At 43.7% G+C, this 20,827-nt stretch overlaps 2 protein-coding genes across 4 annotated transcripts; both read left to right on the plus strand.

The window, feature by feature from the left end:
* The first annotated feature begins 8,062 nt into the window (after positions 1 to 8,062).
* Positions 8,063 to 13,105, plus strand: SEC11C (SEC11 homolog C, signal peptidase complex subunit). 3 transcript variants are annotated; one of them, XM_062513488.1, is made up of 6 exons: positions 8,063 to 8,182; positions 8,845 to 8,954; positions 9,394 to 9,543; positions 10,685 to 10,804; positions 11,363 to 11,420; positions 11,822 to 13,105. In XM_062513488.1, exons 1-6 carry the CDS (start codon positions 8,141 to 8,143, stop codon positions 11,873 to 11,875), a joined length of 534 nt encoding a protein of 177 aa, XP_062369472.1. In that variant the 5' UTR covers positions 8,063 to 8,140; the 3' UTR covers positions 11,876 to 13,105. The 3 variants fall into 3 exon arrangements, with proteins under 3 accessions (XP_062369472.1, XP_062369473.1, XP_062369474.1); XM_062513489.1 differs by lacking the exon at positions 10,685 to 10,804; XM_062513490.1 differs by lacking the exon at positions 9,394 to 9,543.
* Positions 13,106 to 15,723: 2,618 nt separating this feature from the next.
* GRP (gastrin releasing peptide) lies at positions 15,724 to 20,271 on the plus strand. Its single transcript, XM_062513635.1, has 3 exons — positions 15,724 to 16,123; positions 16,566 to 16,816; positions 19,893 to 20,271. Exons 1-3 carry the CDS (start codon positions 15,985 to 15,987, stop codon positions 19,944 to 19,946), a joined length of 444 nt encoding a protein of 147 aa, XP_062369619.1. The 5' UTR covers positions 15,724 to 15,984; the 3' UTR covers positions 19,947 to 20,271.
* Positions 20,272 to 20,827: the final 556 nt, after the last annotated feature.

The following is a 20,827-nucleotide window of genomic DNA, read 5'->3' on the forward strand; positions in this document are numbered from 1 at the left end:
GAACCATTGAAGCAGTATTTGAGTTGGAAAGAGTTTGTATATATTTAAACTAATAATTTTTATACTCTTTTGTTATGTGTTTGTATCAGTATCTAGTGGAAAAATTGGGTTTTTTCCTGTTTTGGTTCTGTTCTTTTGTAGTAAGTTTCTTTAAAACAGAGTTCTGAATGCTGGGGCAGTTCCTTAGGTTCTCTTAAACTGTTTGTTTTTTGAATGATTCTGAAAGAAAGTTTAGCTAATGGAAGTGCATCAGGAGAAGGTGCTAGGAGGGGAGAGGAGAGAGTAAGTAAGCAAAGGGGAGATTTTAAATTCTAAAGAACTTGGGCCTCCAAATGTCTAAGGAAGCTTTTAAGCTTTTTCTTACAAAATATATTATAAAAAAAATAAAAGTATCACTGCATGTGTAAAATGAAGTTCTGTTTTAGGTGGCAATACCAGAACAGGTGCAGACCCCCTGGAGTGGTAAAGTACTTTTGAAGAGTATAAATGCACAACTCTGAGTATCATGAAGAGATTTTATAGGTCATCTGGTGTTTGTGATCAAAGCTCAAATTGTTACAAAAGGGCTGGGCTGCTCTGGATTTAAGAAATAAGATGTAATTAGAGGAATAGGTTTATAATGATGATGTTTTTTGTCATGTAATTTATTAAATATATAGAAGTGAGTACACAGCATTATGTATTTTCCTTGCTGGTTATTGAAAGGAAATAGTTGACCCTTGCTTCAGGAGTTGGGATTTGCCAGCTCCACATGATTATGCCAAACGTTCTGGTGCTCAGTGTCATACACAGCCACAACTGGGAAGGAGCCAGCCCCTGCCAGGACTGGGACTGGGGCTTGCAGCTTTAGCACAGGCCCTGCAGAGCTCGGCCAGACATTGCAAACTCCTGTCCAGCACCACTAGTTTTGCTTGCACAAGTACAAAAAGGTACCATACTGTCCCTTTCAGATAGAGTTCTCTGTGAGAGTATATTTTTAGTTTGTTTTTGCATTTTATACCTTGTATGTAACCCTACAAACATTTTTGTACTTTTTTTTTAAAACAAATTGTGTATATATAGATAGCTGCATGATAAACAGTAGTAATTGTTGGGTTCCTTATAAGTCTTGCTGCTGTCAGGTGTTACTATACACTATGTCCATTACAACTGTATTAAACACATTTCATATGTAAATAAATGTGGAGCATTTTGCCCCAAAAGATTTGTGAGATTCTGTTATTTATCATTAAATTTTAATAGTTTTAAAATTTGAAGTGTTTAAAAAAACATAGATCCTCTCAGCCACCTCTGTAAAACTTAATCGTTCTGGCAGTTGTGCATCAGATACATTAGTTCTGCTCTTTTCATCCTCATTCCTAATTTGGCTCCTGGTTAGATGCTTGTTAGCCCATTTATATTATTGGCATATCAAGTGCTTGTGAGGTACTTCATCTTACAGCATGCAGCGGGCACAGCAGTTCAGTATGTACCACCACTGCCCTTCCCATTTAGTGGATACCTCTGAACACTTTGTTGATGTGCACTGTCAACTGTACAACAAATAAGTTATCACTATGCAGAATGGTGTTTTGTATACAGTGAACCGATAATAAAAGTTCAGTTTTCACAGCCATTACTAATACTTTTCTTTATTTTCCCTTTTCACTGTCTTATACCTGCAAGTAACCTGATGAAGCAAAAGGCATCATGGTGCCAGGGTGTCATGCTGCCACTCATGTCCCCAGAGGAGCTCCTGCACAGCCAGGGAGTGCAGCCCAGCTGCTTGGCAGTGGGCTCTCTTCAGGTCTAACTGGCAGATCAGTATAACTCTTCTGCCAGTAATCTCTTGAAAGGTTTAAGGAATAGAGGGTCTTGAATTGCCCCATAAGCTCCAGCCACATTTCTGTGTCAGAGCTGACATACCTCCTTAACAGAAGGACAACGTCCTGAAAAGCAGGAGGTGAACAGGAGGTTTTAAATCAACGTGAGATACAGTGAAAAGGCACAAATATCAGTAGGCATGCCTAAAGGAATTTTTTCCTCTTGTAAACTATAGAAAAAATGTTTAAACTTATTTTTGTCCAAGATCTAACATTTGAGTTGTTTGCTTTTAGTTAACACTGACACTAACAGTCAGAGATTACATAAATACTCCTTTTTTTTACCCCTTTCCTGTGAGGACAGAGTAATGGATTAGACCTCATAAAACCTTTCTGAGAGTTAGGAAAGGGATCATGTAGACTCCACCATTTTGCAGCCACTCTTGTGGTTGGAAACAAAGATGCTTAACAGTGCAACCTCAAATCGCAACAGAAACTAAGGCTATATATATCTCCTCCTGTTGTGTGCCTTCCCATTCCATCCTTTCTGCTCTTCAGGGAGGCAGGGAGTGCACTGAGACCTCTGCCCAAAGATCCAGCTGCACACAAACTGCCTAACCAGGACTGCGCCAAGGCTCGGGTCCCCCTGCCAACACAGCCTCAATAAAGCTTTTTTCACCTGCTAATATTGGTTAATACCTCACCTCAGGGCATGTGGACAGTGCCTGGCTGCCAGTCACCTGGCTTGGGCTGTGTGGATGTGGGGTCTTTGAGAAATAGCACCAAAATAAGTCACTGAGGCTGTAGTAAGTGGGGGGGACCCCACAAACCATGGGGACATGCACTCGCCACTGGGGAAGTAACTGGGGAAGTAACAGATAATGACAGCAGGGGAGTTCACAATAGTGAGGCGGCACAGAGCTGGCCCTCCTCACTGTGCCCAGGACCATACCAAGGCACTTTCCAAAACGTGCAATTTGCCACAACAAAGATGCCCTTGAGAAAGGCTGAGAGACTGGACAGAAGGAACAATAAGGGGAAGTGGGACACTGTCAACCAGAGCCACCTCACTCTGTGCAATCAAACCCACAGGAAGCAAAATGCTCTGCCACGAGAGCAGTGGGCTCAGGGGAAAGGCAAGCTCAATTCCAGACCCTTCCCAGGACAAGACCCAAGGCAACAGCCTAAAGTTGTGCCAGGGGAGATTTAGGCTGGATATTGGAGAAAGGTGCTTGACCCAGAGAATGGAAGGAGCTCACAGGCTCCCTTGAGAAGCAGTCAAAGCACCAGAGTGACAGAGTTCACGAAGTGTTGGTATACTCTGGGACGCATGATGTGACTCTTGGGGACGGTGCTGTGATGATCATTGTGAGCCCCTTCCAACTCAGCAGATTCTGTGATTCTGTCATGCGTGTTCCTCCACGCAGGGTGCGTTCCCAGCCTGCCACCCACTGACTCACTCTAGCATACCCCAGTCCTTCATGTCCTGCCATACACATTGGGGCTATGCCCTACCTCTAAGCCCGGCCAGAAATAAGTGTAATTAAATCAATGCATTTGTATTGTGCAGTGCATGATGCCTTTAATGACTACCACATGCATCTGCATCCCTTGTTCCTGGGCACGACACAGGTGTGCTGTGCCCACCTTGCACGGTGCCCCTAGATACATCCCTTGGGAGCTGTTGAGCCTTGGCCTTCTTTCCTGTCGGTACAGCTGGAGGTAAATCTGGCTGGCCACAATTCCTGTACTTCTCTACACTTGTCTGGTGTTTGTATTTCTGGAGGGCATTTACCGACGCACAACTTGACCTGCCAAAGGCCCAAATGTTCTCAGTTCTTAACCTCTGTCTACCTGTGGGGAATTCAGTTTGGCAAACCTATTTACCTTTAAAAGGATTTTTATAAAACTCCGACCTTTTCAGTCTGTTAATATTACCTTTCTCAGTACAGGTAGAGTACACACACCACTGCCAGGCCAATAACAGCACAAAGAAAAAACTATTTTAGCTTGAAACCTTTCTCAAATATTAGGGCACTTCAGTAGTCAATTCTTTCTATTTGAATTTCAATTATTCAAAGGTTATCTGCCCAGGCTCCATGAAGGGCAACTAGAAACAGTGGGGAATGGATTGACAAGAGAAATAAGTACATGGTCAACCATGGAAAGCACAAGTGTTCCTGACCTACATCCCCTGGCTCTGTGTACGAAGTAGATTCTGCAGGCAAAAGTGATGTGGATGCAGGAGCACAAAAGAAGGAGTCACTTCTCATCTCATCCCTGGGCACTCCCTCACTTTGAAAAAAAAAAAAAAAATTGCTCCTCAACAGTGACTGTACAAAGCCTGGTTTTGGTGTTATTTCTTTTATAGTTGGGGAAAAAAGAGCTTTCCTCCCTGGGGACCAAATGGCCCATTTGAGGGCATTGCAGTGAGGCACTGCACTTGGGAATGACCCAGATTCACCTGGAAAATTAACTGGAGGCACTACAGCTCTCTTCTCTGAGCCCCAGGATTCTATTTTGAAAGAAGAAATGTATTAGAAACAGTAATGTGACTATTAGCCAAATAAGTTGAGCATGGCACCCTTCACAGATATGTCCCCTTATATAATTCGGTGGAAGACTTTATGCAGTTCATTTATTTTCTGTTCTCCAATTGTGCTATCTTTGTATTCAATGGCTCTAAAGTGATGGTGGGCTATGGATGCAGTGCATTATCAGCATTGCTCTCCCCGGGGTCATTTCAGCATTTGGCTAACAGTGCCGTACCTTTGAGGGCCAGACCAATATTGCAGGTCAATCACAACAATATTTCCTGATCTAGTGATTGTTTCTGATTTTTTTTTCTGTGTTCCATGGGAGAAAGGGAAGGAAAAGAGAACATTATTTGCTAAATTCAATTGAATGTTCAGATAGCTGGATCCCTCCCTCCCCTTACCCTTCTTCCCGAGAAAAATAAAGTATTTTCACAAATAAACTACTCCCTGAAACAAATCCACTCAGCTGAAATCCAATTAGTTCTGCAGACACCGGGTCGCAGAGCAGACTCAAAATGTTGACTCATATACTTAGAAAGTGACACCGGGGTTGCAAACTGTGCCTGTGAATGGGTCCTTGGCAGCTCCCAGACTCAGTAACACAAGACAAAAGCCACACCCGTTCCCTACCAGCGGCCTCCAAAGTGGGGGTGTGCGTCCATGGGCGTGCAGGAAGGAAACAGTCTTTCTACTGCTACAAACGTGCAATAAAATACAAGTACAAAAGTATCCAGAAGAGGGGTGAGTTCTGTGCCTATGACCAATCCCCTGGAAGCTGTCATTCAGTATTACATATGCAGGTAGCACTAATGCCTGACTGTGCGCAAAGGTCTGGCAAATATGCCAGAATGTCAAAAGCTACATCTTCCGTGTACTAAAAAACTAGCATATTTTTCTATCTGCAGAGCCCCAGAAGATCTACTGTACAAATACTGAAGTCAAACATCCAGCGCAGGGGAAGATTTCAAAATATATGTAACTTTTAACAATCGAAATCACGCAGATGTTGAAATAACAAAGCTACCAACAGAGGTGTGGGTGATTCCCAGCATCTCTGGAAAAGGAAGAAAAGCAGCTTTCTACTTTCTCTCTCTTGCTTCACCACAAACAGTGGAGGAGTCCTAGTGTTTTCTGAGATATCAAACACCAAGCACAATCAAACCAACAGGCAAAGGAACTGCAATCTCAGAATTAAGTGTGAGTTCATGACTCAGACAAAAGAAAGTCACATCTATGTGGAGAAAAGGAAAAAAAAAGCAAAAAAATAGCTTCAATCCTCACAGGTCTCAACATAAAGCTGCCTTCTCGCTTTTCTAAATTTGCCACACACAAACTCCACTTGTTACAGAATTACAGAATTAGATTTTACCATCTCGACTTCCACTTTTAATTCTTTCTGTCAGGAATGACTGCAGGTTGTTCCAACACTGAGCATGCTTTGTCATTTAGGTTCTCTCAGCTGCTGCTTATCTTTTGCCTCCAAAAATGTTATTTCTGCTTCACAATAAGCAAGAATAGTTTTCTGCGTATTTGGTGAATTAAAACACTACTCAAAAATAACACTCAGAGATCATTCTTCTATGACAGCCATTCACCTTTGTTCTGAGTGGCAGCATTGCAACTCTAGTCTAGGATGAAAATTCATCCATTTATGTTCAGCCATGCCTTGTGTGACCAGGTAATAGAAAAGTGTCAAATATTTACTGTTAAATGCAAAGATAATTAAAGACAAATTAAGGATTAAATCTATTCTACTTTACAAGGAATTTGGGTGTGATACACAGTGTTTTGGAGCAAAAGCATGGTTTCTTGTGTTTTTTTGATATTGATGCAGATGATACCCAGCATTAATAAATTAATAGCTCAAGTGGAATGTACAGCTATAACCACAAGAAATTACAGGGATTTCCTTCCAATAGCAAAGCAAATTTAACAAAGATGCTTTTGTCAAATAGTTTCTAATTGCCTATGAGTTAATGGTCTGAACCCTAGTGTAAATTACTGGTATGTTCAACGAGGTTTTTGGAGACTGAGATTTGTTAGTCTCCCTTATGCTGATTGTTCAGCCTGATAATTTTGTCCCAATCACCATTTAAAATCCCTGTTTTCTCAGGGTTTTTTAATAAAAATAAACGCAAGCAGATTTGTACACAAAGGCAAAAAACTCTATTAAAAAAAATCTGTCCAAAGAGTAAGGTATGTAAAACCTACCCAGAAGAATTGCAGAAAACCTTTTGCTGGGGAAGAGTCAATACAACATGTCAGTGGGCAGATCCCACCCATACAGAACACCGAACTTTTTTACACACCTTTATAATTAAACTCTTAATTGTACAAAGAAAATTCAGAATCTTTTCACCACCTTTGAGTCTGCTCTTGTGTATTCTCCTTCTATCTTGGTAATTACTTCTGAATATTGTATCTGCTCAAAGGTGATAGCAGCAGATGCTTTTCCCTGAGTATTTAAAGGATAGCAGAGAACTAACCTGAAATCACGTAAACTTAGAGGAACTCCTGCGTAGTAAGTCAAATACTGGTGTCACTGGAAGAACCGTCAGGTGAGGAAGTGAAGGATCTTATCTAGATCATGCCTAGCTGGTGTCCTTGGAGCTTTCTTTCCAATTTGCCATTTCTTTTCATTCCTGAGAGCATCACACCTTCCTCTGTGATCTAATGCCAGTTCTGCCTCACTGAGTGAGTCCTAGTCTGGTTTGCCCAAGTGTTTACCAACATTAAAGTCTTGGTGAATTTTTGGCAAATCACAAAAACACCCCTCTGGTTAGACAGTTTGCTTCCATTTATCTTAGTAGCATTTTCATGTGTTCTCTGTTCTCCCATTCTCAGTCTTCAGGGCCTAATTTTAAACTTGGTGAATGCCTGACTCGGTTTGGCCCGTTTAATTCCCAGGAAGTCAGGCCCAGGGCTGTGACCTTTATCTCTGTGCCTGCTTGCAGCTTCAGGCTCATTCAGTGACGAACGGGAAATAGGTGTGAAGTCTACCTGTGCTACTGGGAGTCTGACCCACCGGCAGGCACGCTCTGAGCAGCCCCGGCCCACCCCTGCCGGCCGCCAAAACTGCGGATGGCACCGAGGGGCTGTCACACACGGCCGCGGCTTTCTGAGCATCTGTGCTCTTCTCTGATCTGGTCGCAGTCCCTGAGCAAACACTGAGGTCACCGCCAGCAGCTGCCATGAAATGATTCCGCTCACAGACGGTGAGGAGGGCACTGCGATGCCCGCTTCGATCCCCTCACACCCCTCCGCCCGCCCGACCCCTCACGCCGCTCCCGCGCTCAGCACAGCGCCCCCTGTCGGCCGCCCCGCCCGCCCCTCACAGTGCCCCACCTGCACAGAGCGCGCGCGCCCCCCCGCCCTCCCCGTCCTGCCAATGAGCTGCGCACACGCAGCGGAGGCCCCAGGGTGCCCGCCGCAGTCGCCTGACCCGAAACTCTGCCCCCCGGGAGCCCCGTGAGGCCGTCCCGATGCTTCTCGGGCGGGCGGGGTTCTTCCCGCCGAGCCGAGGGGTCTGAGCCTTCACCGACAGTCCCTCGGTACAAGCCAGCTGCTCAGGCACCTTCCGTGGCAAGAAGCAAGGGGCCTCGCTATCAGGACCTTTCGCCGCGGTGCATCCGGGAGTTATAGTTCATCTGGCCGCGGAGGCCTTCTGTGCGTCAGTAGGGCGGGAGAGGAAGGAGACTACAGATCCCGGAGACCAGTGCGGGTCCCCATGTCATCCCTGGCGCTGCGCTGGGGCGCGGGTTTTGCTGGCCCAGGAGCGGCGGGATCCGCGGCGGGGCCGCCATGGATCTGTTCGGGGACCTGCGGCGCATGAACAAGCGGCAGGTACCGGGGCTGCGCCCGGGGCCCCCGCGGCTCTCACCCCTCACCGGGGAGCGGGGGTTTTCAAACGCCAGCGTTCAGGTTCCTTCCCACCACTGTCCCCGTGTGCTGCCGAGAAAAGGAACAAAAAATGAAGGAGTGTGGTTAAAGGGCATCCACTGCTGGAAGGGCTGGCGGAGCAGGAGAATTTGGGGGCACAGAGTCAAATCAGTGATTTTCTAGATAAGAAATTTCAGTATGACAGTAGCAGGAAATGATCCTTTGTCGTTTCTCGTCTCCTACAGCTCCTTTTTTTAAACAAAAATCGCTCTTAGAAAGTCAGCCTCTGCTGGTAGTCCGGTGTTCCACATGTCCTTTTGGGGTGTTTCTGAGCTCTGGAGGGAGTCGGGACCGTGTGACCAAACCACGTTTGATCGTTTGCCAGGTCGCTTCCCCTGCTTTATAAGTCTTTGTTGGAGTGTTTGCCTCTGTCACTGACACACAGGAGTGGACTACCCACGACTAAGGCACACAGAGGATTCCAGCTTTATGTTGCAGTTCTTGTGTTCAAATAGGATTTTAGCATAAAAGCCTAGAAATTTGTGGTGCACTTGCGTTGAAGTTCTGTGTTGTGCTTCTAAATAAAATACAGTACCTTTAAAAAGCAATTTTCTTGTTTCACACAGCTATATTACCAAGTCTTAAATTTCGCTATGATTGTGTCTTCTGCCCTAATGATCTGGAAAGGGCTGATCGTGATCACTGGCAGTGAGAGCCCCATTGTTGTGGTGCTCAGGTGAGTCAATGAAAAGGCTTTCTCCTTCAAGTCCAGGTACTGTTTTGCCTTTTGTCTCCTCCCTATTCCTCTTGAATACATATGCAATTTGAAATCTCACCTATTTAAAGAAAGACTCAAACACTTATTTTCTTCTAGCTGTGTTTGGGCTCTGGCAAAAGTCAGACTCTCAGTAGCCATGGCTCAGGTTCCAATGAGGTTTGTAGGAGCAGTAAACGTGTGAAACCTTTTAAAATCCAAGTTCCTTCTCTTAATGGGTAAGCTGCAGATTGCTTTCTGGAATTTGGGTTCTGTTAAAGGTCTGAGCAGTGTAACTGAATGGATGAAGCTATAGATCTCAGTTAAAATTGTGGGTTTATCTGTAAGAATTAAATGTTCTTTGATTTCATGGTACTTTTTCATTTAAGCCAACAAACTCTCTCTTTCTTTTTGTTTGTAGTGGCAGCATGGAACCAGCTTTTCACAGGGGAGACCTGCTATTCCTAACAAATTTTCATGATGACCCAATCAGAGCTGGTGAAATAGTTGTTTTTAAAGTTGAAGGCAGAGACATTCCAATAGTTCACAGAGTTATCAAAGTGCATGAAAAGTAATGCAATTTGGCTTTTTTTTGGTTTGTTTGTTTGTAAAGCTCCTTTCCTTCCCTGTGGCTTTCAGTGACAATTTAATTGTGGTTTGGTGTGTGAGAAAGGCAGGTGAGGATAAGCAGTGAGAGAAAGCTCAGCTGTCGGATGTGATCCACTTCTGTCCCCAGTACTGTGCCACACTTCTCGAGGGTCTGAAACCTTTCCCTCATCAGATCTGCTCAGGGTTGGATCAGGTAAATCTGTGCCCAGGAGGAATCCAGGAATGTTCATGGGAGCAGAAACCATTCTATGCTGATGGTTGTACAGTTAGGGTTTTGGTTATAAGAGCAAGTTTTTGTCAGAAGGTGGAGATTCAGGATCAGGATGCAGCCTGACAGAATGTGTGAGCTTTGCTAACTGAAGTTTTCCAAATTTGACTCAGGATAAAATAAGAGATTCTTCTTATTCTTGTGTCTCTTGGCCACACTGCCCACAACAATTCTTGCTGAAAAGCAGTGGGGAGAGGACTTGGTTTGGCCTTGATTGCAGATGTCTGCTCTGCTAAGCAGTTCCTTCCAAACCACAGTTTTGCTCCTAGTTCTGCACAGTGAAGAGCTAAGATGGAGGTGGCAAGCATTGACATATTTGTTCCATGAACTGTAGATGTTTATTTCTTGAGTAATATCTGTTCTTCCATGCTTTTTTAAATTTTCCAATAATCACCTATTTTATTCTTTTTATTGCCTAATTTCTCTTAATGAGAACTCATTTCTTGATACCAGTACTTGACTGAAATTCATTTGAAGACTGTAAGCTTAAGAACTTTATTTGAATTTGTGTTTTGTTGAAGATGCAGATAAACACACAGTGCTTTTGTTTAGTGCCTGGATGGACAATATCCCTTTCATGTCCATTGTGCAATTGCTTGCATCAATTGACAATCTAGGAGTGCTGTAAAAAACACTTCTTGTTAATATCTGTTGATATATAAAGTCAGTACAGTCTGTCATGTTAATGATTTAATGGTGTTTGTTCAATAAGCAGGGCTGAAAGCAAACATTGTTATCTAATCTTGTAACACTTTTCATCCTCATTTGCTTTGTAGATGTTAATTGAGATTTTTTAATTAAGTGCTATTTAGTTTATCACCTCATTGCTTTCTAGAGGAAATGGGAACATCAAATTTCTGACTAAAGGGGATAATAATGAAGTTGATGATAGAGGCTTGTACAAAGAAGGTCAGAACTGGTTAGAGAAGAAAGATGTTGTTGGAAGAGCAAGAGGGTAAGTAAAGTAAAATGTACTTTGTAATTAAATAGAAAAATTAGCTCTTAAATTGGTTCTGCTGTTGATACAAACCAGATCTGATGTATTTTTTAAATTTCTTAAATAGAACTGTAGTTAAGGACAAAACCCAGAAAAGTTGCTTCCTATAGTCCTCCCACTGATGTGGAGTGGGGGGGGGTGGGGGGAGAAGGACATATAACAAGTAGTTTGTCTGAAAATACAAAATTTAACCAGCTTCTTGTAATGGCTGGAAATTCTTCAGAAATTCTTTTGGCATTCCACAGGCATTTTATGCAAGATTTGGGCTTTTGACTTTGACCTCTTCTCCAGCTGAGCTGAAATCTCTTCAGATTTTCTCAGATGACTTTGATTAAGGAAAACTAATAAATTTTACTTCCTATTCAGATCTGCATTAGTCCCAGGTGTAAATGATGGGATTCCACTGAAATATTCCAGACTGAGTAACATTAAAATACTTTCATGTAATGTTTGAGGGTTAATTTTGCATTTATCAATTTTCAATTAAATTAACAGTTGTTAATTTATCACTTACAGGTTTTTGCCCTATGTAGGAATGGTAACTATAATAATGAATGACTACCCAAAATTTAAGGTATGTGTACTGATGTTTTGAATACTTGAATTACTAAAATAAGTACAGACGATAAGAACCTTGCCTCCAGACATACACGTTAATAGATCTGTGTCTGTGGTTTGGTGCCTAATGTAGGATTAGCTGGGTTTCCTTGCTTACTGTTGGGCAGTAAAATTTGTTGTTTGTAAGGAGTTGAAAACATGTCATTTATTAGAATTTTGTTAGTTAAGTGTATCCAGTTGTGATGCCTGGTTATGATGAATTTGATCACTTTAAAATCTTCATGCAGTTCTGTAGGACCAGAGCTCTGAAATTGTGGAAGGTGTGATGTTTTAAGAGGGCACCTTTTGAACAGTTTGTGCTTTCTGAGCTCAGTGGAGAGGAATTGTAACGAGTCTGTGTTCTGTGTTTCTTTGCAGTATGCTCTCCTGGCAGTGATGGGAGCATATGTACTGCTCAAACGGGAATCCTAAACACAAGATCAAAGGGAAATGTACAGGGGGAAAAAACTAATATATATCAGATGGTTTCATTTCTGTATACAATTACAAAACTGTGCAAGCTTTTGTCTTGTCTAAATAAATGACACCTAATGAGTGAAGCTGTTGGCTGCTGGCTAATTACAAAATTACATATTTGCCACCTTCTAGACTGCTCTCAGCCAGCCTGGCACTGGTTTGGAGGACTGTCATGCTGGAGCAGCTAAGAGCTCTCTTACCATGCCACAGTGGGTTTTCCTGGCTGGTGTTGCATCTGAACCCACTTTTGCCCTCCTGTTTGTTTTGGGGGTTATTTTTAATCTGTGCCCTCTTTTTCCACCTTACAAATTGTTTTGATTGGTGCTTGTAAGGACAGAAGCTCTGAACAGGTAGTAAGTTCTAGGAGTTTAGTCAGACTTATGCCTAAGTTGGCTGGTTGTGGCTGACAAAAACAGCCAAAAGGGGAGTTTCACTCTGACTTGGTACTGAGCAGTGGGGACTCAGAGCTTTTTCCTTGAATTTGAAACTTGCTCCTTCATGGAGTAAGGAAAAAAGCCCAAATGGCCTGATTTTTAGAGGCCTGGTTTTTAGGGACTGTGTGTGTTGCTGGTGTTCAGGCTGTTGATGATTCTTCCTTTTGTGTTCTAGCTCTTAACAAACCCAACAAAAAGGTTTTCTGGGGGTTTAATAACACCCGTAAATTACTGAATGAATAGAACAGTAGTACACTTCAGGGATATTGCCAAGAAGGGGTCAGAACTCTTATGCCAGTTTAGAGAATGTATTATTCTCTCCTATCATATAACACCCGAATAGTGTTAAACATAAAATTGATTTTCAATTTAAAAACTTACCTGATAACTGTGTTATATGAAATCTTGTCTTCGAATGTCAGTGTTGCACCTTCAACAAAGAAGAACTTGTTTTCCTTGCTGGCTTTGTTTTTGTAGCTTTGATAAGAAACAGCATGATGCTTTTTTCCTCTGGAGTTCTGTTTCTTCTGTAATCCCTTACTTCTGCAAAAATACGCTATTATACAATAATGACACCTTTTTCTGTTGTAACAGCTCATGCTCAGCAGACAACTGCTGAATTTCTACAAGTAATATTACTTCCTTTGTGTCCTATTAAGCAGTTTTCATGTCCAACTGTATTACAAAAATTACTTACTTTGTGTCAAATTGTATAGAAATAAAATTGAGTGTAATAAATGGCACAGCAGAATAATGTTTGGAACCTTAATGCAGTCTTCCTGGAAGTGTATCATCCCAGTTAAGAAAAAATAATGTGATTTTTGTAGATGGTGTATGTGGAGTAAGATTTTTTTTTTTCCCTTCTCTTGGTGTTGCTGAAATCCAGATTTAAGCTGTCACCTTTCCCAATGCAAGCTCAGTCAGCTCTGACTTGGTGGGTGCAGTTGGATATTTTGCAGCTGGCCAATGTGACACTGGAATCCAGTTACAGGAGTAGCTCAGAGCTGTGCCAGGGATGTTCAGAGTGGATGTTAGGAAGCATTTCCATACTGAGAGGGTGCTCAGACCTGGAGCAGCGTCCCTCGGGAAAAGGTGGATGCCCCAGGCTCAGCATTCCAGCAGCACTTGGACAAGGCCCTTGAGCGTCTGGGCAGTCTGGAAAGGCTTGGGCTGTTGGGCTGGATGGTCTCTGTAGGCTGTCCTGGTCCACAGGCATGTTTGTAAATGCTTCAAATTTGAATTCTCCAACTATTGAACCCCTCCATAGTCATAAACCCAAACTTGTGGCTGCCACAGCAGCCTGGCACGCATTCAGTGTGCAGTGAGCAATCACTGTGGTCAAGCTTCAGCTGTCCCAGGACTTCACAAAATTCAGCACAAACAGTATCAACTGTCATACACTGGACCTTATTAAATAAATGTTATTATTTCATATTATTCAGCTTCTGTAAAGTTGTGGAGCTCTTCTCTGAGAAATGTCTTCAGTTCTTCAGGGAACTGTTGCTGCACTGAGTTGATGTTGAGGTTATTTGCAGAACACCTGCCCTGAGTGCAGGTTGGAAATGCTGGAGATTAGTGTATTCAGCATCTTCAACATTTACAGAGTATTCCTCAGTGATCATGCCTGTTATTATGTTGGAGATAGGCTTCCCCCAGTGTTTGCTCTGAATGTACATCCTGGCTGTTTCTAACACCAGGATCCCTAAAAAGAAAATTATGAAAGGCACACCATTCTTATATTATCCCTTGTTATAGCCATCAAATGCGTGTTGCTGATAGAACAATGATGCTTGTCTAAAATGTAAAGGAAGCAGATTAAAGAGTGTTATTGTGGTAATAGCATTTTAAAACCATTAATGTTTTCCTGCCATGAAGCACAGCAACATTTTGCTTTGCCATGGGATACATGAAAAGGTGAACGGTATTTTAAAACAGAGAGACTCACTTCTTGATGTTCAAACACAAATTGATGTTACCAGGCTTCTTCTTGAAGAGAAAGATTGTCTTTAGTGAGTTGAGTCACTCACAGTTCATAACATCCTTTGGTTGTACCTGGTTCTTTTTCTGTTGTGGGGGGTCCAGGATAGTATTTCCCTATATTATCAAGTTATTATTTCTTTTAGAAGGGTAATAAATTAAGAATTAGAATAAGAAAGACATAGCATATATACGACATACAAGAAAAGTTTATTTGTTTGCGTGGTATTTTCAGTAAAAGAGATTTGCGTCTACTGGGGAACAAGGAACTGAGTAAGATTTCATGTTTGGTTTGCTTTAGTTTTGTTTTCTGAAAATGGACAATTTCCTGAATTTTTTAATTTCCTGCCTTGATTGCTCCAAACAATTAGAAGTTTCTCTGGATGGCAGTATTTTCTTTGATCAGCTGTCGTTCAGCACAGAGCACATGTCTGTAGCTGTACTGCAGAGTGCACAGTGAAACTTGAGGCATGAGAATACTACTGTGAATTGAGCAGGAATGCATAATTAATAACCAAAAGAAAAGGATGAATCACATTAATCAGTAAACGAAACAAGGGAACAGTTTGGCTCAGTGCAGCAGGATACACAGTTGATTTCAAAAGGAATTGTACAAGAGTCTGCCCAGAAATTATGTTAATTCACATCCATGGGAGCTTCCAGTAGGGATAGTTCTGTTCCAATCATGTGGGGCTAGCTGGAGGAGCTGGCAGGTTCCTTACAGTCAGCTCTGCTCCCTGTGTATCCCACAGGGATACACATATGTTCTCTAGACAGCAGAATGATCACATGAACTGCCCCTATTACACGTGACTTCATCCTGTCCCTGCTGTTCTCCTGGGTGACAAACGGCAGTCAGGACTTTATATCCCATCACTGCTCACCCAGCTTCACTCCAGTGAAACCACTTTTAAGTGTTCCGCTTCGGAGCCTTTCCAGGGGTGTACTGTCTCCACCTTTTCCCTGCACTGCCTCTTCAGTCTGGAATTCTTTTCATCCATTTGCTGCAAAGTTGGCCAGTTCCAGGTACCTCAGGGTGCTGCAAAGTTTACAGGATCCCTGTGCAAGGAAAGCAGGAAGTCCCGTAAATCCGCTTCCACTTTACTGTCACTTGTGACAGGAAATTTAGGCGATACTTCAAATTAAAATAAGCTCTGTTCCAGCGAGGGACAGCGCGACCCTTTGCCCCAAGTGCAGCCGAGCCGAAGCCCGTCCCGTGCGGTCCCGCAGGGCGGGGGTGGCCTCGGCCCCTGCGGCTCCCGGGTCTCCTCAGCGGCTCGGGCCGCCCCCTGAGGAGCTCCCGGTGCCCCGGGCCGTCCTCAGCATCGACCGCCGGCGAACGGAGCGGGGGAACACGAACGTGTGGGACGCGCCAGTGTTGCGAAGGGAACCGAGACGAGAGCGAGAACGGCCACCTCCCCCGCGCAGGGCAGCGCCCGGGGCCGGCGCCGCCTCAGCTCCCCCCGCGGAGCCCGGCGGGGCGGGGAGCGGGCCCGTGAGGAGGCGTCAAGCGCGGGAGCTCCGCTCGCGCCGGGCCCGGCTCCGGATAAATGGGGGGCGGCGGCGGCGGCGGCACTCGGGAGCCTTGGCGGAGGCTTGGTGGAGCCGGAGCGCGGTTCGGGGCAGCACCGGCAGCACCCGCAGCAGGGCAGGATGCGGGGCGGGCGGCCCGCGGCGCTGCCGCTGCTGGCGCTGGCGCTGCTGACGGCGCAGGGCGGAGCGGCGCCCCTGCAGCCCGGCGGGACCCCCGCGCTCACCAAGATTTACCCCCGCGGCAGCCACTGGGCTGTGGGTAAGTGCGGCTTAATTCCTACCAAGGCACTGGAACGCGCGGTTCCCGTGTCGAGGCAGGGTAAGTCTAAAATCTACAGCTTCTCTGCCCACTTCTAATTCCAACAAATCTTGCCAAGCGCCTCTCTCTGTCTCCAGTCAAAGTGCTTGGTTATCGCTGCCCCTTTCTCAGCCACGTTTTCTCTGACAATGTAACACAAGATACAGAAGAAATTGCGTATGACACTGTAGGGCTACAATTCGACACTATCTAGCCCCTTCCCTTCCCTTCCCTTCCCTTCCCTTCCCTTCCCTTCCCTTCCCTTCCCTTCCCTTCCCTTCCCTTCCCTTCCCTTCCCTTCCCTTCCCTTCCCTTCCCTTCCCTTCCCTGTCCCGCTGATGTTTGAACAATCAAATCTTTACCAGTTTTGGTTAATTTTATGTTACTTTAATTGTTGTTACAGGACATTTAATGGGGAAAAAAAGCACTGGAGATTTTCCTTACAGTTCTGAAGAAGAAAACAAGACACCATTTTCAGCATTACCTGACAATATCAAGCAGCTGGAAGAGTATCTGCAGTGGGAAGAAATTTCAAAACATTTGCTAAGGCTGCTGGAAAGGAATGAAAATAAAAGTGGTCACTTTTTAAAAGGAGGGCTTCCCTGGTATACCAGGAACACCTGGGAGACAGATGACAATAGCAGTTGGAAACATGTAAGTAAGATAAAACCTGTAAAGATACTCCATGTGTTCAGTTTTTGGTTTACAGTAACATATCAGAATCTTCTAACTGGTGGATTGTCCAGAAAAGTAGCAGAAACTCATCTCATGTATCAGACATTCAGTACAGTAACACTCTGCTCTTGATTACAGATTGTCACTCACCAACTGTATTTTTGATGACTTCATCTGCTGCCGGGCATAAACACAGCATGCATTCAGCAGATTTTAGTGCCTGGGCTCCCTTCAAGCTGCTTGGTTGGGCCATTCTTTTATTTTCTTCATGCTTAAGTGATCATACCAGCAGCGCATACTGCCCAGCAAAGCTAGTGTGAAGAACAAGTGTGAGGGCAGAAGGAACCACATCACATTGACTGTCCCCTTCCCTCACCATTCAGGATGTTCTTCCTTGGGCTGAGTAAAGCCACAGGGCTGCAGAATTTTCTCTGGTCACAGCTTTGTCCCTGTCTCCTTTGCCTTTCCTCCAGCCCATGGTTCTGGCTACTGCTGTGGTCATTCCTGGGTTTGCTAAAGAGTCTGGGACTACTGATATGCTGCCCCTCCTCATCCCTCAAGTTAGTGTTCTTCCTAGTGCCGTTGCACAAGATGACAAGGTTTTGGAACAGATTAATCCCTATTCTTTTGGGAAACTCTATAAAATAGACTGGGAAGCGTAACAGTGAGGTTTTACAGAAAGTAATTGGGGTGTAATGCAAATCAGAGGATCCACAAAAAAACTCATTTTCTTACAATGCCTCAGGCACAGTCATGGTGATAAAGCTGCAGAATTATTTTGGGTGACAATGAAATACAATAAAAAGATTAATACGCCCTCTTAAATACATCAATGGGAAGATTTTTTTTCTTCCCATATTCTACTGCAATATGATGTCATTAATATTCCTGGACTAAATTCAGCCCAGTTTCCCTCCTGAAATCCTGGTGCAATCAAATTGGTGAGTACTTAGGCTTTTATTTAAATGTGGGTAAAAATTCACCCTTTAAATTAAACTGTTATTTAAGTCTCTCACACCAGTGATATGAATGCTACCCATAGGTTTCTTTTTGCCTGTGACTTTATGATAGTGATGCATCATAGTAACTGATTATTAATACTGTCTAAAAAAAATAAACTATTTATTCCATCTTCAGTTCTGCAGTGTGCACCATTGTAATAAAATTAAATGAACAAATTCCATTATTTAATGTAAAGAGGGAAGTGTTCTGACTTCTGAAAGTGTCTGTCAATAAATCCTGCTTAGGAAGGCTGGTAGTTGCCTCCAGTAAGTTGAACCATATTCATATGTGTGTACTTTCACCATAAAGTAACATCCACATTTCTGTGGTCAGACATCAAACATCATTACATAATTATTGAGGTTATTGAGGACAATGTGCAGAACCTCTTTTGGCCATAGAACCTTTGATTTCCATCATTCAACATTTCTTTGTCTCCACCCTGAAGTAAAGTCTAGTGAAAGTAGCTGTAGCTGTACTTTCCTGCTGTTAGACACAAATACCTGATGATACACTGCCTTGATAGGATATGATGTCTTGTTTTCTCCTTGGCTTCAGGACAGCACCTGAAATTTAACGTATTTCTGGGGTCTTCCTTCTAGATGAAGAAAACATGAAGATCAAAAGGAATGTGCTTTACTCTTTTGAGGGCTGTGATAGTTTCTTAAACATTTAAATCAAGAGAACTATTTTTCACTTAAAAGTTATTTTTAATAAATGAAGTCTTATTTATAAAGCAGAACTCTGATACATGGAATGTGGGATTCATGTGCACAGTGGTACAAATGCATAACTGGCCTTTGGGGGTTGATTGTGTAGATTTGTCAGGATGTGAGAGATTTCAGGTGCACAGATTTTGGTTAGACAACATTTGGGGTAAGGTGCTGCTGTACCACAGCTGTGGAAGGTGTTCCATGCACAGGAGAGGATTACCAGGTGCAGGCATCTGAGGATGATGGCACAGCACATCCAGAAAATTTGTCCTTAATGTGAAATACTTTCCCAGGCATGTGTCGTATGAGTTTGGAACAGAAACTTGTTCTAGGAGAAACCAGACACCAAATTTGCAGCAGGTTACTGTTCCCTGTGCAGTGGCCTGTTGGAGACTGAGATACTAAATGTGACCAAAAGAAGGTAAATAATGAACCCTGCTGCCAGCTTCTGGAATGGCTGTCCCAGGAGCACAGGCCCACCAAGGGCTGCAATTCCCATGCATTGATAGAGATGCCAGCCAGGAGGAGTCTGTGTCTGCAACCCTATGCTCCTCCTGCTGCACACAGCAAAGACTGGCTGTATTGGGAGCAAACAGACTCCAAGAACTTTGTTTCATGGATGCTCTCAAATTTAGCCAATTTAATTCAAAGCTTGTATTTTCAATTTAAGATCAGGAAGCCCCAAAGCTAGAAGTAAATACAGAAAAGTACCACAGGTAACTGAATTCAGGGTCTTCCTTATTAGCCCAAATCATCCAGTGCAACCACAACTGATGCTCACACTGGGCTGTACATTTCTTAAGAAGAAAGGAATCCTTTCTAAAGGACTCACCCAGAGCAGGAAAATGGCTATAACACACAAATAGTCAAAAAATGGAAGAGGTGAGCCCAAGGCTTCTTGGAGTTTGGCTTAGGGTAGTGCACCTGTGTTATTTTGTTTTCAGTTAATACCTTACCTGCTCTTTATTCTGTGAATTAATGTTAATGTAGTTAAAGGCGATGCAAATCTCTACTGCAAGTTGGACTAAGTGCAAAAGTAAGTTGGAAAATAAACTTTAAGTTGTTTCTATTACTTGGCTTTTTCACACTAATGAGACAGAGTATAAATGACATGGCACACAGAATTATTTGGGAGAATGACTTTCCTCCTACTTTGGCAGTTGGTTATTACACTAACCAAGACAAATGGGGTCTGTTTTGAAAAGATTATTAGGAATATGTTTGTGAATGCGCAGATCATGTAAGTTTATTAGGCTTATAAACTTACAGCAAGTTTATTAACTTAGTGAATTGCTTTTTTCAGGACTGGTCTATAAATAATATATTTCTCTTTTTATTAGATGATGGACTATCTCCTTCAAGTTGTGAATATGAAAGAGAGCACTCCAAGCTGAAAGAAGATCACTAAATCATGAAAAAATTCAATGCTTTCTGTAAGAGACTATATTTCACAAGCACTTGATTGTATCAGATAACAAGGTCACTTTTCTGTACACAAGAATTCTTTTGTGTAAAGTACTTAAATATTATACTTAAATACCCATATTCTTGTATGGTTCAGCAAGGACTAAATCCTCTACTTCATTTTCAAGGTTGCATTTTCTCATTTGAATGGCTTTGAGATACTGAGATGTATATATATCTATCTTTATAGGTATATAGATAGATATATTTATTACGGAAGGGTCTTCCAATTAATTATATTACTTACTTAGCGAATCATTTAATCTTAGTTCGAAACTACATTACATTGCAACATTCGCAATAAAAAGTACCAAGAAAAAGGCGGAGTTTATGCTTTTATTTTAGTTAAGCATTGAAATTCGCTGTGTAAAAGCCAGTAGCAATGACCGCTGCCTTCCCCAGGATAGGGCGTGTGTTGCATTTCCAGCCTCTCTGCTGGGAGCCTCCGTGCCCCGTGTGTGCCCGGGAGATGACGCTGACGCCGCAGCCCCCGGTCCGCTGCCGGCAGAAGCTTTGCTGTGCCCGGGAGGTGCCGCTGCCGCTCAGCGCTGTCCCCGCAGCCCCCGGCCGGCCGGCAGCAGCTCCGCTGTGCCCGGAGGGGAATTCGGCCCGGGACGAGCCCCGAGAGCCCGCGCCCGCTCCCGCCGCCTCCGGCAGGTGGCGCCCTCGGCCCGCCCGTGAGGGAAGCGCTCCGGTGAGCTCGGGGACAGGCTGAGCCCCGGCCCGCCCGTGAGGGGAGCGCTCCGGTGAGCTCGGGGACCGGCTGAGCCCCGAGAGCCCGTGAGGGGAGCGCTCCGGTGAGCTCGGGGAC

Source organism: Cinclus cinclus, chromosome Z (genome assembly GCF_963662255.1).
Source record: "Cinclus cinclus chromosome Z, bCinCin1.1, whole genome shotgun sequence".
NCBI lineage: Eukaryota > Metazoa > Chordata > Aves > Passeriformes > Cinclidae > Cinclus > Cinclus cinclus.